Genomic DNA, 27,851 nt, shown 5'->3' on the forward strand with positions numbered 1-27,851 from the left:
TTTGGCAGTTCTGTGCTTTCTTCGTCAAATGTAACTCCTTCTGATGGTGTTTCTTCAGTTACAGTTACATCTTCTTTTCCATCCTTAATTTTTCTGACAATTTTCTTCTTAATTACTTTTTTCTTCCCATCATCATTCACGATGACAGTCTGCACCTCTGTTGTTGTTATTTCTTCTGGTGTTTCTTCACTAACAGAAGGCCATTGTGGTTTTTCCTCATATGGCAATCCTGCTGTCTCCTCGAATGTTGGTTTCACGTCTGTAGGCTGTAATTCCTGTGGCTTTGATTCATCAGCAAATATTACTTCTTCTTTTCCTGCTTTTGTTTTCTTAACAACCTTTTTCTTGATTACTTTTTTCACTCCCTTATCGTCAGGTTGAACACTCTCCACTTCTGTTATGGTGACTCTGTCTGAGTCATCTTGCAGAATATCTGGAACAATAGATTGAAATTTTGGCAGTTCTGTGCTTTCTTCGTCAAATGTAACTCCTTCTGATGGTGTTTCTTCAGTTACAGTTACATCTTCTTTTCCATCCTTAATTTTTCTGACAATTTTCTTCTTAATTACTTTTTTCTTCCCGTCATCATTCACGAGGACAGTCTGCACCTCTGTTGTTGTTATTTCTTCTGGTGTTTCTTCAATAACAGAAGGCCATTGTGGTTTTTCCTCATATGGCAATCCTGCTGTCTCCACGAATGTTGGTTTCACGTCTGTAGGCTGTAATTCCTGTGGCTTTGATTCATCAGCAAATATTACTTCTTCTTTGCCTGCTTTTGTTTTCTTAACAACCTTTTTCTTGATTACTTTTTTCACTCCCTTATCGTCAGGCTGAACACTCTCCACTTCCGTTATGGTGACTCTGTCTGAGTCATCTTGCAGAATATCTGGAACAATAGATTGAAATTCTGGCAGTTCTGTGCTTTCTTCGTCAAATGTAGCTCCTTCTGATGGTGTTTCTTCAGTTACAGTTACATCTTCTTTTCCATCCTTAATTTTTCTGACAATTTTCTTCTTAATTACTTTTTTCTTCCCATCATCATTCACGATGACAGTCTGCACCTCTGTTGTTGTTATTTCTTCTGGTGTTTCTTCACTAACAGAAGGCCATTGTGGTTTTTCCTCAAATGGCAATCCTGCTGTCTCCTCGAATGTTGGTTTCACGTCTGTAGGCTGTAATTCCTGTGGCTTTGATTCATCAGCAAATATTACTTCTTCTTTTCCTGCTTTTGTTTTCTTAACAACCTTTTTCTTGATTACTTTTTTCACTCCCTTATCGTCAGGTTGAACACTCTCCACTTCTGTTATGGTGACTCTGTCTGAGTCATCTTGCAGAATATCTGGAACAATAGATTGAAATTCTGGCAGTTCTGTGCTTTCTTCGTCAAATGTAACTCCTTCTGATGGTGTTTCTTCAGTTACAGTTACATCTTCTTTTCCATCCTTAATTTTTCTGACAATTTTCTTCTTAATTACTTTTTTCTTCCCATCATCATTCACGATGACAGTCTGCACCTCTGTTGTTGTTATTTCTTCTGGTGTTTCTTCACTAACAGAAGGCCATTGTGGTTTTTCGTCATATGGCAATCCTGCTGTCTCCTTGAATGTTGGTTTCACGTCTGTAGGCTGTAATTCCTGTGGCTTTGATTCATCAGCAAATATTACTTCTTCTTTTCCTGCTTTTGTTTTCTTAACAACCTTTTTCTTGATTACTTTTTTCACTCCCTTATCGTCAGGTTGAACACTCTCCACTTCTGTTATGGTGACTCTGTCTGAGTCATCTTGCAGAATATCTGGAACAATAGATTGAAATTCTGGCAGTTCTGTGCTTTCTTGGTCAAATGTAACTCCTTCTGATGGTGTTTCCTCAGTTACAGTTACATCTTCTTTTCCATCTTTAATTTTTCTGACAATTTTCTTCTTAATTACTTTTTTCTTCCCATCATCATTCACGAGGACAGTCTGCACCTCTGTTGTTGTTATTTCTTCTGGTGTTTCTTCACTAACAGAAGGCCATTGTGGTTTTTCCTCATATGGCAATCCTGCTGTCTCCTCGAATGTTGGTTTCACGTCTGTAGGCTGTAATTCCTGTGGCTTTGATTCATCAGCAAATATTACTTCTTCTTTGCCTGCTTTTGTTTTCTTAACAACCTTTTTCTTGATTACTTTTTTCACTCCCTTATCGTCAGGTTGAACACTCTCCACTTCTGTTATGGTGACTCTGTCTGAGTCATCTTGCAGAATATCTGGAACAATAGATTGAAATTCTGGCAGTTCTGTGCTTTCTTGGTCAAATGTAACTCCTTCTGATGGTGTTTCCTCAGTTACAGTTACATCTTCTTTTCCATCTTTAATTTTTCTGACAATTTTCTTCTTAATTACTTTTTTCTTCCCATCATCATTCACGAGGACAGTCTGCACCTCTGTTGTTGTTATTTCTTCTGGTGTTTCTTCACTAACAGAAGGCCATTGTGGTTTTTCCTCATATGGCAATCCTGCTGTCTCCTCGAGTGTTGGTTTCACGTCTGTAGGCTGTAATTCCTGTGGCTTTGATTCATCAGCAAATATTACTTCTTCTTTGCCTGCTTTTGTTTTCTTAACAACCTTTTTCTTGATTACTTTTTTCACTCCCTTATCGTCAGGTTGAACACTCTCCACTTCTGTTATGGTGACTCTGTCTGAGTCATCTTGCAGAATATCTGGAACAATAGATTGAAATTCTGGCAGTTCTGTGCTTTCTTCGTCAAATGTAACTCCTTCTGATGGTGTTTCTTCAGTTACAGTTACATCTTCTATTCCATCCTTAATTTTTCTGACAATTTTCTTCTGAATTACTTTTTTCTTCCCATCATCATTCACGATGACAGTCTGCACCTCTGTTGTTGTTATTTCTTCTGGTGTTTCTTCACTAACAGAAGGCCATTGTGGTTTTTCCTCAAATGGCAATCCTGCTGTCTCCTCGAATGTTGGTTTCACGTCTGTAGGCTGTAATTCCTGTGGCTTTGATTCATCAGCAAATATTACTTCTTCTTTTCCTGCTTTTGTTTTCTTAACAACCTTTTTCTTGATTACTTTTTTCACTCCCTTATCGTCAGGTTGAACACTCTCCACTTCTGTTATGGTGACTCTGTCTGAGTCATCTTGCAGAATATCTGGAACAATAGATTGAAATTCTGGCAGTTCTGTGCTTTCTTGGTCAAATGTAACTCCTTCTGATGGTGTTTCCTCAGTTACAGTTACATCTTCTTTTCCATCTTTAATTTTTCTGACAATTTTCTTCTTAATTACTTTTTTCTTCCCATCATCATTCACGAGGACAGTCTGCACCTCTGTTGTTGTTATTTCTTCTGGTGTTTCTTCACTAACAGAAGGCCATTGTGGTTTTTCCTCATATGGCAATCCTGCTGTCTCCTCGAATGTTGGTTTCACGTCTGTAGGCTGTAATTCCTGTGGCTTTGATTCATCAGCAAATATTACTTCTTCTTTGCCTGCTTTTGTTTTCTTAACAACCTTTTTCATGATTACTTTTTTCACTCCCTTATCGTCAGGTTGAACACTCTCCACTTCTGTTATGGTGACTCTGTCTGAGTCATCTTGCAGAATATCTGGAACAATAGATTGAAATTCTGGCAGTTCTGTGCTTTCTTGGTCAAATGTAACTCCTTCTGATGGTGTTTCCTCAGTTACAGTTACATCTTCTTTTCCATCTTTAATTTTTCTGACAATTTTCTTCTTAATTACTTTTTTCTTCCCATCATCATTCACGAGGACAGTCTGCACCTCTGTTGTTGTTATTTCTTCTGGTGTTTCTTCACTAACAGAAGGCCATTGTGGTTTTTCCTCATATGGCAATCCTGCTGTCTCCTCGAATGTTGGTTTCACGTCTGTAGGCTGTAATTCCTGTGGCTTTGATTCATCAGCAAATATTACTTCTTCTTTGCCTGCTTTTGTTTTCTTAACAACCTTTTTCTTGATTACTTTTTTCACTCCCTTATCGTCAGGTTGAACACTCTCCACTTCTGTTATGGTGACTCTGTCTGAGTCATCTTGCAGAATATCTGGAACAATAGATTGAAATTCTGGCAGTTCTGTGCTTTCTTCGTCAAACGTAACTCCTTCTGATGGTGTTTCTTCAGTTACAGTTACATCTTCTTTTCCATCCTTAATTTTTCTGACAATTTTCTTCTTAATTACTTTTTTCTTCCCGGCATCATTCACAAGGACAGTCTGCACCTCTGTTGTTGTTATTTCTTCTGGTGTTTCTTCACTAACAGAAGGCCATTGTGGTTTTTCCTCATATGGCAATCCTGCTGTCTCCTCGAATGTTGGTTTCACGTCTGTAGGCTGTAATTCCTGTGGCTTTGATTCATCAGCAAATATTACTTCTTCTTTGCCTGCTTTTGTTTTCTTAACAACCTTTTTCTTGATTACTTTTTTCACTCCCTTATCGTCAGGTTGAACACTCTCCACTTCTGTTATGGTGACTCTGTCTAAGTCATCTTGCAGAATATCTGGAACAATAGATTGAAATTCTGGCAGTTCTGTGCTTTCTTCGTCAAATGTAACTCCTTCTGATGGTGTTTCTTCAGTTACCGTTACATCTTCTTTTCCATCCTTAATTTTTCTGACAATTTTCTTCTTAATTACTTTTTTCTTCCCGTCATCATTCACGAGGACAGTCTGCACCTCTGTTGTTGTTATTTCTTGTGGTGTTTCTTCACTTACAGAAGGCCATTGTGGTTTTTCCTCATATGGCAATTCTGCTGTCTCCTCGAATGTTGGTTTCACGTCGGTTGGCTCTAATTCCTGTGACTTTGATTCATCAGCAAATATTACTTCTTCTTTGTCTGATTTTGTTTTCTTAACAACCTTTTTCTTGATTACTTTTTTCACTCCCTTATCGTCAGGTAGAACACTCTCCACTTCTGTTATGGTGACTCTGTCTGAGTCATCTTGCAGAATATCTGGAACAATAGATTGAAATTCTGGCAGTTCTGTGCTTTCTTCGTCATCTGCTGGTTTCTTATCTGTTGGTTTGTGTTCCTTTAGACGTTCATCAACCATTGTTTCATCCGGTGTTTTTGATGGAACATCATCTACTCCAGGAATCACTTCGACCGGCTTTTCAAGTAATGGTGACGATGTTTCTTCTAAACCTGGTTTACCTGGCAGTGATTCATCGACAGGAAGTTTAGCTTCATCTGTTTTCTCAACAGATTTCTTTTTCTTTGTGGTCTTTTTCTTGGGTACCTTAGCTTTATCTTCTGGTTTCTTTTCTGTTGGTTTATTTTTCTCTAGTACTTCATCAACTGGTGATTCGTCTATTTTCATCATATCATTTCCTTTAGATTTCTTTAGTACATCAAAGAGCAAAGCACCTTGATCCAGTGTAGTAAGTTTATCATTTTGTATTGGCCTTTCCTCCATCTCTGGGAATTCATTTGAATCACTTTCCTTTGTTTTAACCAAAGTTCTTTTGTATTTTTTCTTCCTTACTGCATCTTTCTTGTTAAAAATTGTTACTTCGTCTGGTGTTTCTTCAGTAACAGAAGGCCATTGTGGTTTTGCCTCATATGGCAATTTTGCTGTCTCCTCGAATGTTGGTTTTACGTCTGTAGGCTGAAATTCCTGTGGCTTTGATTCATCAGCAAATATTACTTCTTCTTTTCCTCCTTTTGTTTTCTTAACAATCTTTTTCTTGATTACTTTTTTCACTCCTTTATCGTCAGGTTGAACACTCTCCACTTCTGTTATGGTGACTATGTCTGAGTCATCTTGCAGAATATCTGGAACAATAGATTGAAATTCTGGCAGTTCTGTGCTTTTTTCGTCAAATGTAACTCCTTCTGATGGTGTTTCTTCAGTTACAGTTACACCTTCTTTTCCATCCTTAATTTTTCTGACAATTTTCTTCTTAATTACTTTTTTCTTCCCGTCATCATTCACGAGTACAGTCTGTACCTCTGTTGTTATTTCCTCTGGTGTTTCTTCAGTAACCGCTGGCCTCTGCGTTGTTTTCTGTTGTTGAATTTCTGGATAATCTTTTATTGTTGTTTTCTCTTTTTCCAATTTTTTTACATCAATTTTTTCTTCAGTAGTTTCTTGTTTCAGTGGTTTTTCTTCATTATAATTTTCTTCTGGTGGTTGTTGTTTTATTATTTTAATTTGTGGTTTTTCTTGTATTCTTACTTTTTTCATCATTGATTCCTGTTTCTTTTCTGGAGTAATCAGATCTTCCTTATCTTTTTCATCATGTGAAGGTGTAGTATTAGGTATAAATTCTTCCCCTTTTGTTTCAATTATGTTAGGTGTGGGATATGTTTCATTTTTATTAGTTAGTTTTGTGTCTTTTTCAGGACTACTTATTTTACTGTGTTCTTGTTCTAGTGCATGATCTTTTGTGAGGTGTTTTTGTGTTTTTGGAGTTTCCTTTTCTGTTTGCCCTGTAACAATACCATAAATGTATTGATTTTATTGTAATTATGTTATGTGCTGTTTGATTTTTGTGTGCAATACATATTTGTAATTTATACTGTATCTCTGTTAATGTTTTTTTCTTCACATTTTTGCAATTTGAATACTCTTTTTAATAAATAACTGTGCCTATGTATAAATTCTTACATACGTAACATTAAGTTGCAAGCATGTACTCTCTTACAAGACACCCCCCCCCCCACACACACACACACACACACACATGAGAGAGAGAGAGAAAGAGAGAGAGAGACAGACAGAGTGAGAGAGTGATTGAGAAAGTGAGAGTGAGCAGAGTGCGAGAGTGAAAGGGAGTGAGAGAGATAGAGAAAGTGACATACTCATAATCAAATGCGCAAACTATACTTACAAAACCAATAACGGACACAAATTAGTCTGTTACACTTGTTTTATAATAAGAAGTAAAACAACTTTACATTGTATTAAACAGTACTTGTGCACAAGGTATGTGCAAGGAAAATACATTAGTGTTAGGTAAAAATTTCTAAAGCTTTCCAGACTGAAATATTCTTCAGTAAGAAACATAAGTTGAATGTAGCTTTATAAACAGGTTTCTTTTTTTACCATAAGGCTATCATTTAAAGTGTTGGGGATGATAAACTTCTGTGCATAAATTCTGTGGGTATCTTAGTGGGTAACTTGGTGCAATCACTTCTGTAGGTAAATTATTCTGCTTAGCAGCTAGAGCAAAACTATTCTTACTGTTTTATTTCTACTAACCCTCTAATTCTAAATTTTAATTCTGCACAGCCAATTTTCTATTTTATATGTTTAATTTTCTATGTTCTTTTTTTATTTAAGGTAAACAGTCAGGCAAGCTATTATTGACTGGAAAAGACAAGGAGCAAGTTTAAGCTGCCCTGCTTAAACTAGGAAAACTGATGAAATTTTCAGGAAACTTTAAAAGACAAAGTAAATTTTTGTAAATGTAATAAAAAAGAATTTAAAAGTTTTTATTTAGTTGTAACAGCTTTTTAATACATAAGTAATAAATAGCAAACATTTAAATATCTTTGTACAGTGTAATGCACGCATTACTTCACGTAAATGACAGGTATTTTAAGTAAATAGATTTATAATTTACTCAGATATTTTGTTTATAGAGCATTCTTTACTTAATTTTTAAACAAATAATCAATATACTCCTTACATATCTGATTTTTTAAGTATAATATAACCTACTGTACAGAACTAACAGTAACAACATAACTGTAAAGTAACAATATACATATTATTAATAAAACTATTTATTTTATTTGTAAATTACATGATTAGTTTTTTAGGGATAAACAATCATATGGGTCATTATTTCCTATCAGTGTAGTTTTGATATTTTAATTATTTTATTGGTGAACAAACAACTGAGTTAAGTAAGTGGTTCTAATAAGAATTCAAAATAAACATAATCTCTGTAGCAACAGAGAGTCAAAAGTGTGAAATAGTTGTGTCTTACAATATAAAAAAAATTTACTTCTAAGTGAATTGTAAATGGATAACCGACTTCAACAGGTCAAAGAAATTACCTTCCAGGAATCTTTCTACTTGATTTTTATTATTAAAAAAAACAGTTTTACAATTTTTTTCAAAATATATTGTTACAGATTTACAATTAGTTGCCTTACACTGCCTGTAACAGTTTTTGTTATGAAACAATGTATATAAAGCATTGGAGATTTAAAATGTATACCACTTGGACTTGTTTTCTCTGAAAATAATGATATTCAAAAAATATTTTTTGTAAGGGTGAACAATCTGAAGTACTACAATCTTGTTAGATTGAATATCTGTTTGGTTATAACATGTAATAGGTAGAAAGATGCTGGTGTTTCTGATATTTAATTTTGATTATAGGATTGTTTTGTTGATATGTTATCATATAACAAAATTGTTATTAAAAGTAAACAATAAACACTATTAATTTATTTCATTAATAATATAGTAATATACAAATAATATTGTAATATATAATAATTATATTAAATTAAGATTAACAATCATCATTATTTTTAATTGACTGTATACATTTACTGTGTAAATTTAAATATTAGCATTAAATATACATGAATTGTAATTAAATATGAACTCCCTAAATAATTTTTTTTTCACCTGTTATAACTTACAAAACTAATACTCTGTAGTAGAAATTTGAGAAAATAATTAACAAAATATTTGGTGATTAACCAATTCAAGAAAACAAATGTACAAAAATTTACAAAAATGTTTTTTGTAAATTAAAAACTATTAAAAATTTTTACAAAAATGTACATTTTTAATAGTACAGTATATCAATGAAATAAAATATTTACAAATTTAATATTCAAATGTGCTGAAATCTTTATATTTATGTGGTCATGTGAAATTTGCACATTGTGCGTAACGTCTTTGTGGTGTATCCTGTTTTTGTAAGGTCATTCATAATAATTTATTATGTCGTGTATATTTCCTGTATGGATTACCTTTAAGAATATTTAAAATAAACAATAATTTACAAACATGAATCAATTGAAGAGGGATGTAAAGAGCCCCCTTTCAAAAATGAAAAGCTACCAAGAATATAAGAAAATCCAGGTAAAATCTAACTAATTTAAGAATTTGAAAAGGTTTTCAATTTCAACCACCCAAAGTAATGCCAAATCTGTGTGCTAATTAGAATCAATGACAATGTTGTATATATAATCAAAGAGAATGTTATCATGATGCAGATAATAATTAGGTCCAACCCACCGGGTTGGTCTAGTGGTGAACGCATCTTCCCAAATCAGTCGATTTGGAAGTCAAGAGTTCCAGCATTCAAGTCCTATTAAAGGCAGTTACTTTTATATGGATATGAATAATAGATCGCGGATGCTGATGTCCTTTGTTGGTTAGGTTTAATAACAATTCCCACCACTATACACTATAACAGTTGAGCAAACATGATCTATATATCTTTCCTCTTTTCAAGAAGTCTACTGTCATTATAAGTCCATTATTAATATAATTCTCTAATCTTTGTGTTTCTTAATATATTAGTTTTTTAAAAATATCTATCTTTTATGATTTCTACATTTTTCCATTAACTACTATTTATTTTGGGAAACAACTAGAGAGGTAATAATGATATCAGTGGGGTGTATTTGTTTAGATCATGTGTTGTTATATTTAAACATTTTATAGACACTTTTATAATTATTTAAGAGTACTAAAAAACTCCATTTACTTAAAACCAATATGTTGTTTTTCATATATATATATATCTACTCAAAATCATTAAATATATATTCATAACATAAGCTGAATTAGTTTTTTATTTTTTGGTGATACTGTGGATTATGACATGGAATTTTTAGGTCTGAATGCAAGAGCGTATTTTTCCTTTCAAAAGTAATATTAATTTTGTTAATTAAACAATATGGATCCATATCTTTTGTGATAATTACTTCTATTCAGTTTTATTATTATGTTAAGTAGAATCAGTTAATAGGTTAGCTTATTTTTAAGGCGAATTGATTATGTAAGTACTGAAGTATAAGAATTATTATAAAATTTTGTTTACCATGTTTTAATAACATGAAAAACAATGGTAATTCTGAGCAATCACTTGATCAATTTCAATTTTGTTCATACTTTAATATACCAAAGTAGATTTGCTTAGGATCAGGAAAACATAAGATCTAGATGTTGGAAAGCAGGTTTGGACAGTGGATGAGCCATGCAAGATCAAAGTTCATACCTAGTTATCAGAACTTTAGTCAATTAGTTATCAGTTTAAAGTTATAAGTTTAGTTGTACAAAGGTTAGTAATAAAGTTAGAGTTAAGGTAGACCTTAGAGTTAAGATTAGACTTTTATGGAGAGAAGATAAACTGCTTTAACCAATTGCTCGTATCGGTATATGACAATACTTTACACCATCTTTTAAGACACTTGGTTGAATGAGAATATAATCATTACAGAGAGAGAGAGAGAGAGAGAGAGAGAGACTACATCACATGTTCCATAAGTCATGTGTATGACAGATGATAACCTTTCACAGTCACCTGTAATCCTGCTGTCTAAACCGGCTTTCTGGCATTTAGATCTTGTGTTTTTCTGATCCTAAGAATATCTACTATGTTATATTAAAGTACAAGAAAAATTTAAGCTGATCAAGTAATTGTTCAGAAAAAAAAGGGTTTATACATATAGAAAACGTTTTCTGAGTTTAGAGTATGTTTTAACAACATTCTAAAATATCTTGAATTATATTTAAAATATATTTTTTTAAAGTTAATATTACGAGTATAACATATTATTAAAAATGTGAACCATAAAAACAAGGAACTACAAAACTAATCTCCATGACTGCCCATCTTTCTCAGTTTACTAAGATTAGAGATCTCAAAATGTTGAGAGATGTAGAAACGTTGAGGTTTTTTTTTAAAGCAATATTTATTGTTTGTTTTAGAGTATAATAGCTGTAAAAGTAAAAATAACTTATATAGAGCAATAAACTATAAAGGTGGTCTTCCTATTATAAACTAATTACAAGGAAAACCAATATAGTTAAACTGTAAAGACATATTTATAATGGTAGTATTTACTATTATAATAAATTAAGGAGCTAAAGCACAACTGGTTGGATGGTATTATGAATGATAACCAATGTAAATTAATGTAGTATATAAGATTGATGAAACTAAACTACATCTAAATGATTAATCAATCAAATTTAGCATACATCATATTAAAAAAAATAAAAAGTGCAACAAAATGCTGCTTCTATAAACACAGTGTAAATATATTTAATGAAAGTCAATGAGGATTAAAGTAAAAAAAAAAAAAAAAAAATAAATATTAACAGAGCTAAAAATCATTATCATAAAACCTACAATACAAAAAATAAGTACAGAAAGATTGAAAAAATAAATAAGAATAAGAAAGAAGTGTAAAAAATTAGTAAAGGAAAATGTATCATAAAAATAGAATATGTACAAGACTGAAGAAACTGAAACAATTACAACATTAAACCTTAAAAATATTCAAAAAATTAAGCAGTAACCACAGAAACTGAAGAAAAAAAATTCAATAAAGATATATATAATTTTTTAGTGATACTGTGGACATGGAAATTTTAGGTCTGATATATATATATATATATATATATATATATATATATATATATATACTCTAACAAAATACAAGATTATATATATATATATATAAACAATACATAAACAAAACAATGTAATACAAAGAAGTGATGGAAAAAGTAAACAAACAAAACAACAAACTAAATTAAATATACAAACAAATCAGAAAATTAAATAAATATAAAAAAAAAAGGTGAAGAAAAAAGAACTATTATAAAGGAAAAGAACTGAGAAAATACACAGAAAAAATAACAAAAAAATAAATACCTGGGGTAGTAGGACCAGCAGGCAAAACGTCATCAACTGAAAGATCAAGACCAGGAAACACTAAGGTATCATTACTATCAGTAGGGTAAACATGTTCAGCAAAAGATGTTTGTGTTGGTCTAGGTGTAAAATCATCTGAATGCGGGAGGTGAATGTCACCGACATCAAGTGGAGAAATGTTGCTAGGATGACCATCAAAGGGTTTAGGAACATCTTCAACGAAGGACATTTTCGATATACCATCAATAGAAGTCTTGGGTTTCTCTGTACACAGATCACCAAGCTCAACATTCGTCCCATCAATGACGATCACTTCTTCCTTGCCGTCTTTAACTTTCTTAATCACCTTCTTCTTAACTACTTTTTTGCGGCCTTTCTCGTCCGGCGTTACTGTTTCAACTTCTGTAATGGTAACTGTTTCCGAATCGTCTTCGACGATCTTCGGTACAACTGACTCAATGGCCGGAATTAATGCGCTCTCATCGTCCAGTAATACGCCTTCGGTGGGCGTCTGTTCGGTGACCGTAACCTCCTCTTTGCCGTCTTTTACTTTCTTGACAACTTTCTTTTTGATTACCTTCTTTTTAGCGCCATCATTGACTACAACCGTTTGCACTTCGGTGGTCGTAACTTCCTGTGGAGCTTCTTCGACCACTGGCGCTGCTGTTTCTTCGGGCGCTGGCGTTTCGGTCACTTCTTCTATGGTCGGTTTCGACTCTTCAGGCCGCAGTTCTTCCTCTTCGGGTTTCTTCTCGTCAATGACGATCACTTCTTCCTTGCCGTCTTTCACTTTCTTAATCACCTTCTTCTTAACTACTTTTTTGCGGCCTTTCTCGTCCGGCGTTACTGTTTCAACTTCTGTAATGGTAACAGTTTCCGATTCGTCTTCGACGATCTTTGGTGCAACTGATTCAATGGCCGGAATTAATGTGCTCTCTTCGTCCAGTAATACGCCTTCGGTGGGCGTCTGTTCGGTGACCGTAACCTCCTCTTTGCCGTCTTTTACTTTCTTGACAACTTTCTTTTTGATTACCTTCTTTTTATCACCATCTTTGAATACAACCGTTTGCACTTCGGTGGTCGTAACTTCTTGTGGAGCTTCTTCGACCACTGGCGCTGCTGTTTCTTCGGGCGCTGGCGTTTCGGTCACTTCTTCTATAGCCGGTTTCGCTTCTTCTGGCCGCAGTTCTTCCTCTTCGGGTTTCTTCTCATCAATGACGATCACTTCTTCTTTGCCGTCTTTCACTTTTTTAATCACCTTCTTCTTAACTACTTTTTTGCGGCCTTTCTCATCCGGCGTTACCGTTTCAACTTCTGTAATGGTAACAGTTTCCGATTCGTCTTCGACGATCTTCGGTACAACTGACTCAATAGCCGGAATTAATGTGCTCTCTTCGTCCAGTAATACGCCTTCGGTGGGCGTCTGTTCGGTTACCGTAACCTCCTCTTTGCCGTCTTTTACTTTCTTGACAACTTTCTTTTTGATTACTTTCTTTTTAGCGCCATCTTTGACTACAACCGTTTGCACTTCGGTGGTCGTAACTTCTTGTGGAGCTTCTTCGACCACTGGCGCTGCTGTTTCTTCGGGCGCTGGCGTTTCGGTCACTTCTTCTATAGTCGGTTTCGCTTCTTCTGGCCGCAGTTCTTCCTCTTCGGGTTTCTTCTCATCAATGACGATCACTTCTTCCTTGCCGTCTTTCACTTTCTTAATCACCTTCTTCTTAACTACTTTTTTGCGGCCTTTCTCGTCCGGCGTTACTGTTTCAACTTCTGTAATGGTAACAGTTTCCGATTCGTCTTCGACGATCTTTGGTGCAACTGATTCAATGGCCGGAATTAATGTGCTCTCTTCGTCCAGTAATACGCCTTCGGTGGGCGTCTGTTCGGTGACCGTAACCTCCTCTTTGCCGTCTTTTACTTTCTTGACAACTTTCTTTTTGATTACCTTCTTTTTATCACCATCTTTGAATACAACCGTTTGCACTTCGGTGGTCGTAACTTCTTGTGGAGCTTCTTCGACCACTGGCGCTGCTGTTTCTTCGGGCGCTGGCGTTTCGGTCACTTCTTCTATAGTCGGTTTCGCTTCTTCTGGCCGCAGTTCTTCCTCTTCGGGTTTCTTCTCATCAATGACGATCACTTCTTCTTTGCCGTCTTTCACTTTTTTAATCACCTTCTTCTTAACTACTTTTTTGCGGCCTTTCTCATCCGGCGTTACTGTTTCAACTTCTGTAATGGTAACAGTTTCCGATTCGTCTTCGACGATCTTCGGTACAACTGACTCAATAGCCGGAATTAATGTGCTCTCTTCGTCCAGTAATACGCCTTCGGTGGGCGTCTGTTCGGTTACCGTAACCTCCTCTTTGCCGTCTTTTACTTTCTTGACAACTTTCTTTTTGATTACTTTCTTTTTAGCGCCATCTTTGACTACAACCGTTTGCACTTCGGTGGTCGTAACTTCTTGTGGAGCTTCTTCGACCACTGGCGCTGCTGTTTCTTCGGGCGCTGGCGTTTCGGTCACTTCTTCTATAGTCGGTTTCGCTTCTTCTGGCCGCAGTTCTTCCTCTTCGGGTTTCTTCTCATCAATGACGATCACTTCTTCTTTGCCGTCTTTCACTTTTTTAATCACCTTCTTCTTAACTACTTTTTTGCGGCCTTTCTCATCCGGCGTTACTGTTTCAACTTCTGTAATGGTAACAGTTTCCGATTCGTCTTCGACGATCTTCGGTACAACTGACTCAATAGCCGGAATTAATGTGCTCTCTTCGTCCAGTAATACGCCTTCGGTGGGCGTCTGTTCGGTTACCGTAACCTCCTCTTTGCCGTCTTTCACTTTCTTGACAATTTTCTTTTTGATTACCTTCTTTTTATCACCATCTTTGACTACAACCGTTTGCACTTCGGTGGTCGTAACTTCTTGTGGAGCTTCTTCGACCACTGGCGCTGCTGTTTCTTCGGGCGCTGGCGTTTCGGTCACTTCTTCTATAGTCGGTTTCGCTTCTTCTGGCCGCAGTTCTTCCTCTTCGGGTTTCTTCTCATCAATGACGATCACTTCTTCTTTGCCGTCTTTCACTTTTTTAATCACCTTCTTCTTAACTACTTTTTTGCGGCCTTTCTCATCCGGCGTTACTGTTTCAACTTCTGTAATGGTAACAGTTTCCGATTCGTCTTCGACGATCTTCGGTACAACTGACTCAATAGCCGGAATTAATGTGCTCTCTTCGTCCAGTAATACGCCTTCGGTGGGCGTCTGTTCGGTTACCGTAACCTCCTCTTTGCCGTCTTTTACTTTCTTGACAACTTTCTTTTTGATTACTTTCTTTTTAGCGCCATCTTTGACTACAACTGTTTGCACTTCGGTAGTCGTAACTTCTTGTGGAGCTTCTTCGACCACTGGCGCTGCTGTTTCTTCGGGCGCTGGCGTTTCGGTCACTTCTTCTATAGTCGGTTTCGCTTCTTCTGGCCGCAGTTCTTCCTCTTCGGGTTTCTTCTCATCAATGACGATCACTTCTTCTTTGCCGTCTTTCACTTTTTTAATCACCTTCTTCTTAACTACTTTTTTGCGGCCTTTCTCGTCCGGCGTTACTGTTTCAACTTCTGTAATGGTAACAGTTTCCGATTCGTCTTCGACGATCTTCGGTACAACTGACTCAATGGCCGGAATTAATGTGCTCTCTTCGTCCAGTAATACGCCTTCGGTGGGCGTCTGTTCGGTGACCGTAACCTCCTCTTTGCCGTCTTTTACTTTCTTGACAACTTTCTTTTTGATTACCTTCTTTTTAGCGCCATCTTTGACTACAACAGTTTGCACTTCGGTGGTCGTAACTTCTTGTGGAGCTTCTTCGACCACTGTCGCTGCTGTTTCTTCGGGCGCTGGCGTTTCGGTCACTTCTTCTATAGTCGGTTTCGCTTCTTCTGGCCGCAGTACTTCCTCTTCGGGTTTCTTCTCGTCAATGACGATCACTTCTTCCTTGCCGTCTTTCACTTTCTTAATCACCTTCTTCTTAACTACTTTTTTGCGGCCTTTCTCGTCCGGCGTTACTGTTTCAACTTCTGTAATGGTAACAGTTTCCGATTCGTCTTCGACGATCTTTGGTACAACTGATTCAATGGCCGGAATTAATGTGCTCTCTTCGTCCAGTAATACGCCTTCGGTGGGCGTCTGTTCGGTGACCGTAACCTCCTCTTTGCCGTCTTTCACTTTCTTGACAATTTTCTTTTTGATTACCTTCTTTTTATCACCATCTTTGACTACAACCGTTTGCACTTCGGTGGTCGTAACTTCTTGTGGAGCTTCTTCGACCACTGGCGCTGGCGTTTCGGTCACTTCTTCTATAGTCGGTTTCGCTTCTTCTGGCCGCAGTTCTTCCTCTTCGGGTTTCTTCTCATCAATGACGATCACTTCTTCTTTGCCGTCTTTCACTTTTTTAATCACCTTCTTCTTAACAACTTTTTTGCGGCCTTTCTCGTCCGGCGTTACTGTTTCAACTTCTGTAATGGTAACAGTTTCCGATTCGTCTTCGACGATCTTCGGTACAACTGACTCAATGGCCGGAATTAATGTGCTCTCTTCGTCCAGTAATACGCCTTCGGTGGGCGTCTGTTCGGTGACCGTAACCTCCTCTTTGCCGTCTTTTACTTTCTTGACAACTTTCTTTTTGATTACCTTCTTTTTAGCGCCATCTTTGACTACAACAGTTTGCACTTCGGTGGTCGTAACTTCTTGTGGAGCTTCTTCGACCACTGGCGCTGCTGTTTCTTCGGGCGCTGGCGTTTCGGTCACTTCTTCTATAGTCGGTTTCGCTTCTTCTGGCCGCAGTACTTCCTCTTCGGGTTTCTTCTCGTCAATGACGATCACTTCTTCCTTGCCGTCTTTCACTTTCTTAATCACCTTCTTCTTAACTACTTTTTTGCGGCCTTTCTCGTCCGGCGTTACTGTTTCAACTTCTGTAATGGTAACAGTTTCCGATTCGTCTTCGACGATCTTTGGTACAACTGATTCAATGGCCGGAATTAATGTGCTCTCTTCGTCCAGTAATACGCCTTCGGTGGGCGTCTGTTCGGTGACCGTAACCTCCTCTTTGCCGTCTTTCACTTTCTTGACAATTTTCTTTTTGATTACCTTCTTTTTATCACCATCTTTGACTACAACCGTTTGCACTTCGGTGGTCGTAACTTCTTGTGGAGCTTCTTCGACCACTGGCGCTGGCGTTTCGGTCACTTCTTCTATAGTCGGTTTCGCTTCTTCTGGCCGCAGTTCTTCCTCTTCGGGTTTCTTCTCATCAATGACGATCACTTCTTCTTTGCCGTCTTTCACTTTTTTAATCACCTTCTTCTTAACTACTTTTTTGCGGCCTTTCTCGTCCGGCGTTACTGTTTCAACTTCTGTAATGGTAACAGTTTCCGATTCGTCTTCGACGATCTTCGGTACAACTGACTCAATGGCCGGAATTAATGTGCTCTCTTCGTCCAGTAATACGCCTTCGGTGGGCGTCTGTTCGGTGACCGTAACCTCCTCTTTGCCGTCTTTTACTTTCTTGACAACTTTCTTTTTGATTACCTTCTTTTTAGCGCCATCTTTGACTACAACAGTTTGCACTTCGGTGGTCGTAACTTCTTGTGGAGCTTCTTCGACCACTGGCGCTGCTGTTTCTTCGGGCGCTGGCGTTTCGGTCACTTCTTCTATAGTCGGTTTCGCTTCTTCTGGCCGCAGTACTTCCTCTTCGGGTTTCTTCTCGTCAATGACGATCACTTCTTCCTTGCCGTCTTTCACTTTCTTAATCACCTTCTTCTTAACTACTTTTTTGCGGCCTTTCTCGTCCGGCGTTACTGTTTCAACTTCTGTAATGGTAACAGTTTCCGATTCGTCTTCGACGATCTTTGGTACAACTGATTCAATGGCCGGAATTAATGTGCTCTCTTCGTCCAGTAATACGCCTTCGTTGGGCGTCTGTTCGGTGACCGTAACCTCCTCTTTGCCGTCTTTCACTTTCTTGACAATTTTCTTTTTGATTACCTTCTTTTTATCACCATCTTTGACTACAACCGTTTGCACTTCGGTGGTCGTAACTTCTTGTGGAGCTTCTTCGACCACTGGCGCTGGCGTTTCGGTCACTTCTTCTATAGTCGGTTTCGCTTCTTCTGGCCGCAGTTCTTCCTCTTCGGGTTTCTTCTCATCAATGACGATCACTTCTTCTTTGCCGTCTTTCACTTTTTTAATCACCTTCTTCTTAACAACTTTTTTGCGGCCTTTCTCGTCCGGCGTTACTGTTTCAACTTCTGTAATGGTAACAGTTTCCGATTCGTCTTCGACGATCTTCGGTACAACTGACTCAATGGCCGGAATTAATGTGCTCTCTTCGTCCAGTAATACGCCTTCGGTGGGCGTCTGTTCGGTTACCGTAACCTCCTCTTTGCCGTCTTTTACTTTCTTGACAACTTTCTTTTTGATTACTTTCTTTTTAGCGCCATCTTTGACTACAACTCTTTGCACTTCGGTGGTCGTAACTTCTTGTGGAGCTTCTTCGACCACTGGCGCTGGCGTTTCGGTCACTTCTTCTATAGTCGGTTTCGCTTCTTCTGGCCGCAGTTCTTCCTCTTCGGGTTTCTTCTCATCAATGACGATCACTTCTTCTTTGCCGTCTTTCACTTTTTTAATCACCTTCTTCTTAACTACTTTTTTGCGGCCTTTCTCGTCCGGCGTTACTTTTTCAACTTCTGTAATGGTAACAGTTTCCGATTCGTCTTCGACGATCTTCGGTACAACTGACTCAATGGCCGGAATTAATGTGCTCTCTTCGTCCAGTAATACGCCTTCGGTGGGCGTCTGTTCGGTGACCGTAACCTCCTCTTTGCCGTCTTTTACTTTCTTGACAACTTTCTTTTTGATTACCTTCTTTTTAGCGCCATCTTTGACTACAACAGTTTGCACTTCGGTGGTCGTAACTTCTTGTGGAGCTTCTTCGACGACTGGCGCTGCTGTTTCTTCGGGCGCTGGCGTTTCGGTCACTTCTTCTATAGTCGGTTTCGCTTCTTCTGGCCGCAGTACTTCCTCTTCGGGTTTCTTCACGTCAATGACGATCACTTCTTCCTTGCCGTCTTTCAGTTTCTTAATCACCTTCTTCTTAACTACTTTTTTGCGGCCTTTCTCGTCCGGCGTTACTGTTTCAACTTCTGTAATGGTAACAGTTTCCGATTCGTCTTCGACGATCTTTGGTACAACTGATTCAATGGCCGGAATTAATGTGCTCTCTTCGTCCAGTAATACGCCTTCGTTGGGCGTCTGTTCGGTGACCGTAACCTCCTCTTTGCCGTCTTTCACTTTCTTGACAATTTTCTTTTTGATTACCTTCTTTTTATCACCATCTTTGACTACAACCGTTTGCACTTCGGTGGTCGTAACTTCTTGTGGAGCTTCTTCGACCACTGGCGCTGGCGTTTCGGTCACTTCTTCTATAGTCGGTTTCGCTTCTTCTGGCCGCAGTTCTTCCTCTTCGGGTTTCTTCTCATCAATGACGATCACTTCTTCTTTGCCGTCTTTCACTTTTTTAATCACCTTCTTCTTAACAACTTTTTTGCGGCCTTTCTCGTCCGGCGTTACTGTTTCAACTTCTGTAATGGTAACAGTTTCCGATTCGTCTTCGACGATCTTCGGTACAACTGACTCAATGGCCGGAATTAATGTGCTCTCTTCGTCCAGTAATACGCCTTCGGTGGGCGTCTGTTCGGTTACCGTAACCTCCTCTTTGCCGTCTTTTACTTTCTTGACAACTTTCTTTTTGATTACTTTCTTTTTAGCGCCATCTTTGACTACAACTCTTTGCACTTCGGTGGTCGTAACTTCTTGTGGAGCTTCTTCGACCACTGGGGCTGCTGTTTCTTCGGGCGCTGGCGTTTCGGTCACTTCTTCTATAGTCGGTTTCGCTTCTTCTGGCCACAGTACTTCCTCTTCGGGTTTCTTCTCGTCAATGACGATCACTTCTTCCTTGCCGTCTTTCACTTTCTTAATCACCTTCTTCTTAACTACTTTTTTGCGGCCTTTCTCGTCCGGCGTTACTGTTTCAACTTCTGTAATGGTAACAGTTTCCGATTCGTCTTCGACGATCTTTGGTACAACTGATTCAATGGCCGGAATTAATGTGCTCTCTTCGTCCAGTAACACGCCTTCGGTGGGCGTCTGTTCGGTGACCGTAACCTCCTCTTTGCCGTCTTTCACTTTCTTGACAATTTTCTTTTTGATTACCTTCTTTTTATCACCATCTTTGACTACAACCGTTTGCACTTCGGTGGTCGTAACTTCTTGTGGAGCTTCTTCGACCACTGGCGCTGGCGTTTCGGTCACTTCTTCTATAGTCGGTTTCGCTTCTTCTGGCCGCAGTTCTTCCTCTTCGGGTTTCTTCTCATCAATGACGATCACTTCTTCTTTGCCGTCTTTCACTTTTTTAATCACCTTCTTCTTAACAACTTTTTTGCGGCCTTTCTCGTCCGGCGTTACTGTTTCAACTTCTGTAATGGTAACAGTTTCCGATTCGTCTTCGACGATCTTCGGTACAACTGACTCAATGGCCGGAATTAATGTGCTCTCTTCGTCCAGTAATACGCCTTCGGTGGGCGTCTGTTCGGTTACCGTAACCTCCTCTTTGCCGTCTTTTACTTTCTTGACAACTTTCTTTTTGATTACTTTCTTTTTAGCGCCATCTTTGACTACAACTCTTTGCACTTCGGTGGTCGTAACTTCTTGTGGAGCTTCTTCGACCACTGGCGCTGCTGTTTCTTCGGGCGCTGGCGTTTCGGTCACTTCTTCTATAGTCGGTTTCGCTTCTTCTGGCCGCAGTTCTTCCTCTTCGGGTTTCTTCTCATCAATGACGATCACTTCTTCTTTGCCGTCTTTCACTTTTTTAATCACCTTCTTCTTAACTACTTTTTTGCGGCCTTTCTCGTCCGGCGTTACTGTTTCAACTTCTGTAATGGTAACAGTTTCCGATTCGTCTTCGACGATCTTCGGTACAACTGACTCAATGGCCGGAATTAATGTGCTCTCTTCGTCCAGTAATACGCCTTCGGTGGGCGTCTGTTCGGTGACCGTAACCTCCTCTTTGCCGTCTTTCACTTTCTTGACAACTTTCTTTCTGATTACCTTCTTTTTAGCGCCATCTTTGACTACAACCGTTTGCACTTCGGTGGTCGTAACTTCTTGTGGAGCTTCTTCGACCACTGGCGCTGCTGTTTCTTCGGGCGCTGGCGTTTCGGTCACTTCTTCTATAGTCGGTTTTGCTTCTTCTGGCCGCAGTTCTTCCTCTTCGGGTTTCTTCTCATCAATGACGATCACTTCTTCTTTGCCGTCTTTCACTTTTTTAATCACCTTCTTCTTAACTACTTTTTTGCGGCCTTTCTCGTCCGGCGTTACTGTTTCAACTTCTGTAATGGTAACAGTTTCCGATTCGTCTTCGACGATCTTCGGTACAACTGACTCAATGGCCGGAATTAATGTGCTCTCTTCGTCCAGTAATACGCCTTCGGTGGGCGTCTGTTCGGTGACCGTAACCTCCTCTTTGCCGTCTTTTACTTTCTTGACAACTTTCTTTTTGATTACTTTTTTTTTAGCGCCATCTTTGACTACAACCGTTTGCACTTCGGTGGTCGTAACTTCTTGTGGAGCTTCTTCGACCACTGGGGCTGCTGTTTCTTCGGGCGCTGGCGTTTCGGTCACTTCTTCTATAGTCGGTTTCGCTTCTTCTGGCCGCAGTTCTTCCTCTTCGGGTTTCTTCTCATCAATGACGATCACTTCTTCTTTGCCGTCTTTCACTTTTTTAATCACCTTCTTCTTAACTACTTTTTTGCGGCCTTTCTCGTCCGGCGTTACTGTTTCAACTTCTGTAATGGTAACAGTTTCCGATTCGTCTTCGACGATCTTCGGTACAACTGACTCAATGGCCGGAATTAATGTGCTGTGTTCGTCCAGTAATACGCCTTCGGTGGGCGTCTGTTCGGTTACCGTAACCTCCTCTTTGCCGTCTTTTACTTTCTTGACAACTTTCTTTTTGATTACTTTCTTTTTAGCGCCATCTTTGACTACAACTCTTTGCACTTCGGTGGTCGTAACTTCTTGTGGAGCTTCTTCGACCACTGGCGTTGCTGTTTCTTCGGGCGCTGGCGTTTCGGTCACTTCTTCTATAGTCGGTTTCGCTTCTTCTGGCCGCAGTTCTTCCTCTTCGGGTTTCTTCTCATCAATGACGATCACTTCTTCTTTGCCGTCTTTCACTTTTTTAATCACCTTCTTCTTAACTACTTTTTTGCGGCCTTTCTCGTCCGGCGTTACTGTTTCAACTTCTGTAATGGTAACAGTTTCCGATTCGTCTTCGACGATCTTCGGTACAACTGACTCAATGGCCGGAATTAATGTGCTCTCTTCGTCCAGTAATACGCCTTCGGTGGGCGTCTGTTCGGTGACCGTAACCTCCTCTTTGCCGTCTTTCACTTTCTTGACAACTTTCTTTCTGATTACCTTCTTTTTAGCGCCATCTTTGACTACAACCGTTTGCACTTCGGTGGTCGTAACTTCTTGTGGAGCTTCTTCGACCACTGGCGCTGCTGTTTCTTCGGGCGCTGGCGTTTCGGTCACTTCTTCTATAGTCGGTTTTGCTTCTTCTGGCCGCAGTTCTTCCTCTTCGGGTTTCTTCTCATCAATGACGATCACTTCTTCTTTGCCGTCTTTCACTTTTTTAATCACCTTCTTCTTAACTACTTTTTTGCGGCCTTTCTCGTCCGGCGTTACTGTTTCAACTTCTGTAATGGTAACAGTTTCCGATTCGTCTTCGACGATCTTCGGTACAACTGACTCAATGGCCGGAATTAATGTGCTCTCTTCGTCCAGTAATACGCCTTCGGTGGGCGTCTGTTCGGTGACCGTAACCTCCTCTTTGCCGTCTTTTACTTTCTTGACAACTTTCTTTTTGATTACTTTTTTTTTAGCGCCATCTTTGACTACAACCGTTTGCACTTCGGTGGTCGTAACTTCTTGTGGAGCTTCTTCGACCACTGGGGCTGCTGTTTCTTCGGGCGCTGGCGTTTCGGTCACTTCTTCTATAGTCGGTTTCGCTTCTTCTGGCCGCAGTTCTTCCTCTTCGGGTTTCTTCTCATCAATGACGATCACTTCTTCTTTGCCGTCTTTCACTTTTTTAATCACCTTCTTCTTAACTACTTTTTTGCGGCCTTTCTCGTCCGGCGTTACTGTTTCAACTTCTGTAATGGTAACAGTTTCCGATTCGTCTTCGACGATCTTCGGTACAACTGACTCAATGGCCGGAATTAATGTGCTCTCTTCGTCCAGTAATACGCCTTCGGTGGGCGTCTGTTCGGTTACCGTAACCTCCTCTTTGCCGTCTTTTACTTTCTTGACAACTTTCTTTTTGATTACTTTCTTTTTAGCGCCATCTTTGACTACAACTCTTTGCACTTCGGTGGTCGTAACTTCTTGTGGAGCTTCTTCGACCACTGGCGTTGCTGTTTCTTCGGGCGCTGGCGTTTCGGTCACTTCTTCTATAGTCGGTTTCGCTTCTTCTGGCCGCAGTTCTTCCTCTTCGGGTTTCTTCTCATCAATGACGATCACTTCTTCTTTGCCGTCTTTCACTTTTTTAATCACCTTCTTCTTAACTACTTTTTTGCGGCCTTTCTCGTCCGGCGTTACTGTTTCAACTTCTGTAATGGTAACAGTTTCCGATTCGTCTTCGACGATCTTCGGTACAACTGACTCAATGGCCGGAATTAATGTGCTCTCTTCGTCCAGTAATACGCCTTCGGTGGGCGTCTGTTCGGTGACCGTAACCTCCTCTTTGCCGTCTTTCACTTTCTTGACAACTTTCTTTCTGATTACCTTCTTTTTAGCGCCATCTTTGACTACAACCGTTTGCACTTCGGTGGTCGTAACTTCTTGTGGAGCTTCTTCGACCACTGGCGCTGCTGTTTCTTCGGGCGCTGGCGTTTCGGTCACTTCTTCTATAGTCGGTTTTGCTTCTTCTGGCCGCAGTTCTTCCTCTTCGGGTTTCTTCTCATCAATGACGATCACTTCTTCTTTGCCGTCTTTCACTTTTTTAATCACCTTCTTCTTAACTACTTTTTTGCGGCCTTTCTCGTCCGGCGTTACTGTTTCAACTTCTGTAATGGTAACAGTTTCCGATTCGTCTTCGACGATCTTCGGTACAACTGACTCAATGGCCGGAATTAATGTGCTCTCTTCGTCCAGTAATACGCCTTCGGTGGGCGTCTGTTCGGTGACCGTAACCTCCTCTTTGCCGTCTTTCACTTTCTTGACAACTTTCTTTCTGATTACCTTCTTTTTATCACCATCTTTGACTACAACCGTTTGCACTTCGGTGGTCGTAACTTCTTGTGGAGCTTCTTCGACCACTGGGGCTGCTGTTTCTTCGGGCGCTGGCGTTTCGGTCACTTCTTCTATAGTCGGTTTCGCTTCTTCTGGCCGCAGTTCTTCCTCTTCGGGTTTCTTCTCATCAATGACGATCACTTCTTCTTTGCCGTCTTTCACTTTTTTAATCACCTTCTTCTTAACTACTTTTTTGCGGCCTTTCTCGTCCGGCGTTACTGTTTCAACTTCTGTAATGGTAACAGTTTCCGATTCGTCTTCGACGATCTTCGGTACAACTGACTCAATGGCCGGAATTAATGTGCTGTGTTCGTCCAGTAATACGCCTTCGGTGGGCGTCTGTTCGGTGACCGTAACCTCCTCTTTGCCGTCTTTCACTTTCTTGACAACTTTCTTTTTGATTACCTTCTTTTTAGCGCCATCTTTGACTACAACCGTTTGCACTTCGGTGGTCGTAACTTCTTGTGGAGCTTCTTCGACCACTGGGGCTGCTGTTTCTTCGGGCGCTGGCGTTTCGGTCACTTCTTCTATAGTCGGTTTCGCTTCTTCTGGCCGCAGTTCTTCCTCTTCGGGTTTCTTCTCATCAATGACGATCACTTCTTCCTTGCCGTCTTTCACTTTCTTAATCACCTTCTTCTTAACTACTTTTTTGCGGCCTTTCTCGTCCGGCGTTACTGTTTCAACTTCTGTAATGGTAACAGTTTCCGATTCGTCTTCGACGATCTTCGGTACAACTGACTCAATGGCCGGAATTAATGTGCTCTCTTCGTCCAGTAATACGCCTTCGGTGGGCGTCTGTTCGGTGACCGTAACCTCCTCTTTGCCGTCTTTCACTTTCTTGACAACTTTCTTTCTGATTACCTTCTTTTTAGCGCCATCTTTGACTACAACCGTTTGCACTTCGGTGGTCGTAACTTCTTGTGGAGCTTCTTCGACCACTGGCGCTGCTGTTTCTTCGGGCGCTGGCGTTTCGGTCACTTCTTCTATAGTCGGTTTTGCTTCTTCTGGCCGCAGTTCTTCCTCTTCGGGTTTCTTCTCATCAATGACGATCACTTCTTCTTTGCCGTCTTTCACTTTTTTAATCACCTTCTTCTTAACTACTTTTTTGCGGCCTTTCTCGTCCGGCGTTACTGTTTCAACTTCTGTAATGGTAACAGTTTCCGATTCGTCTTCGACGATCTTCGGTACAACTGACTCAATGGCCGGAATTAATGTGCTCTCTTCGTCCAGTAATACGCCTTCGGTGGGCGTCTGTTCGGTGACCGTAACCTCCTCTTTGCCGTCTTTCACTTTCTTGACAATTTTCTTTTTGATTACCTTCTTTTTATCACCATCTTTGACTACAACCGTTTGCACTTCGGTTGTCGTTATTTCCTTTGGGGTCTCTTCTACTTCTATCTCTGCCTCATCTTCTGTTTCATGATTTATTATTTTATTTACTTCTTCGGCTTTGTGCGTTTCTGTTGCTTCACTGAGTTTTGTTTTTTTTGTTTTTTTACTCTTTTTTTTCGATTTGTCGTGTTCGTCTTTTGTTTTTTGTGTTGTAACTGCCGGTTTGTTTGTATCGTCTGGTTTAGTGTAGCTTTGTGTGGTTTGTTGTTGTGGGGATTCGTGTTCTTTTTCATTCGTTTCCTTTGCCTGTTGTTTTTCTATTTCTTTTGGCCGGTGTTCTTTAGTATCCATGACTGGTGTTGTTTCTGTTACAAGTAGAATAGAAGTGTGTGGCTGGACTGTTGTGCTTGCTGTCTGTGTTGGTATTGTTGTCGTATCACGTTCCAGGGTTCCTGAAAATTAATGTTGGTTTTTATTTTGTTGTTTGTATTCGATTATATGTTATTGTTTGTTATTAGTAACTCTTTTGAATTTATCTTTTATTATATTATTTTTACAATTTTTTCAACTTTGCAACTATTATGTTTTTTTTTTTAATGCTACTTTAACGTATTAGATTGACTGTATTATTTGTAAGAGGTTAATTTTTATGGCCCTATTTTTGTTTTATATTTTTTGCTTTAATTCACTTTCTCTATATAAATATTTTTCCACCTTAACATAATTCTTTTTTTCTATTTACTTAGTAAATACAACCTTATTTCTTTAGTATTTAAATAGGGTTGTTTTTCAGTACATTTATATAAAACGAAATTATGGATCCATTTTATGAGTTGTAAGCTTATATCTCCCCTGTTTACATACAAAAATGAATTTATATATTGTTGTCTACTACATTACATACTCTTCCGCAGCTTTATTAAGTTTATATATCATATAATATATATATATATATATTACTTTTTAATATGCTTTACACGTTATATATATATATAAACTAAATACTACAATACTTCCACCTGATAAATATTTATTTTAGATATTTTATATAATATACAAATTTTTAAACATTTGTTTTGTTATTTTGTTGCAGGAATGCGCTCTTTTGTATACGTTTTGTACTTTTACGTGACGATGAAGCGTATTTTACAGTAGGTTGATAAAAATATACTTATTATTATTCATAACTCATTTTTTTAATGTTTTAACAAAGCTGCCACTGCATGCTATATCTAACAAGCTGCAGCTATATGCTATATGTGATATTAATAACATAACAGAATGTTTTGAAAATAAACTTTATAAATATCTATTTTGTGAACTTAGCTAATTAGAAATCATTTTAGCTTTCTAATATGAAACTGATGCGCTCTTAGTAGTTCCTTTATACACTGATGTTCATTTTTATTTAGTTTTAAAGGACATTGACTGCAATGATCATTATCTACTTACAACTGATATTACTTATGAAGGACAATGTAATCAGTATTGGTTCAGCAGTTTATGATACAACAGTATTACAACTGCATAATTTCTCCAATCTATGATACACATCTATCTACTAAAACATGGCTTCAGTTATATCTAAATTGCTACTACTTACATTAACTGTAACTGTGACTACTAATGAGGATTAATTCTAATGTAAAATTCAATTTTAAATAAAATAATAAATTTCTTAAACTTCAACGATGAACAATAGATTTTTTCAAAGAAAAGAAATTGTATTCCTTAAACTAGTTGTCTATAAACACACACACACACATGTAGGTGTACCACGAAGCTCTCTTGGGACTTTCATAACCTTTTCTACTCGTGAAAATAATGTAAAAAGTTAGTATAAACATGTATCCTAAAATGCTTCGTTTGCGAGTTACGATTAGTGAAAGATTTCGCTCGGATTTCAGCTATCTCGATGAAATAAGGTCGTAGTAAAACTTTTAGGACGTTAATTAAAGGGTAGAATCAGTGATTTATTTTGATTTTTGGCCTGAAAATCGAATAAAATAGTTGCCAGAACCGTATTTGCAGTAGGTTTTGAGGAATCTGGGGTGAAAACAAATAAATTGGGATAAAAACCCAGTTTTTTATGTTTGACGAATAACTTATTTGGGTAATAAACATATAAAAATTTTTAAACAAAACTTGTAGAGAATATACTTCTGAACAAAAAGATGTAAGATAAGGTGAATAAAACAAATAAAAGTTAAGAAAAATTCTAATTTTATTTAGAAACAGTAAATTACGTTTGTCAAAAAAGTACTTATGTAAA

General features: G+C 38.6%; 1 protein-coding gene across 9 annotated transcripts in view; it reads right to left on the reverse strand.

Annotated features, from left to right (window-relative positions):
* Nucleotides 1–27,851, reverse strand: part of sls (sallimus) — a 397,202-nt gene that overhangs the window by 107,298 nt on the left and 262,053 nt on the right. For 5 of the 9 annotated variants that reach the window (XM_075372741.1, XM_075372740.1, XM_075372745.1 and 2 more), the window contains exon 95: nucleotides 11,872–26,031. The exons of the other annotated variants lie outside the window; for them this stretch is intronic. In XM_075372741.1, the coding sequence (XP_075228856.1) occupies nucleotides 11,872–26,031 (14,160 nt within the window). The remainder of the gene's footprint in view (nucleotides 1–11,871; nucleotides 26,032–27,851) is intronic. 9 annotated transcript variants of the gene reach the window in all.

The sequence above is a fragment of the Lycorma delicatula genome, chromosome 8 (assembly GCF_047948215.1).
Source record: "Lycorma delicatula isolate Av1 chromosome 8, ASM4794821v1, whole genome shotgun sequence".
Taxonomy (NCBI): Eukaryota; Metazoa; Arthropoda; class Insecta; order Hemiptera; family Fulgoridae; genus Lycorma; species Lycorma delicatula.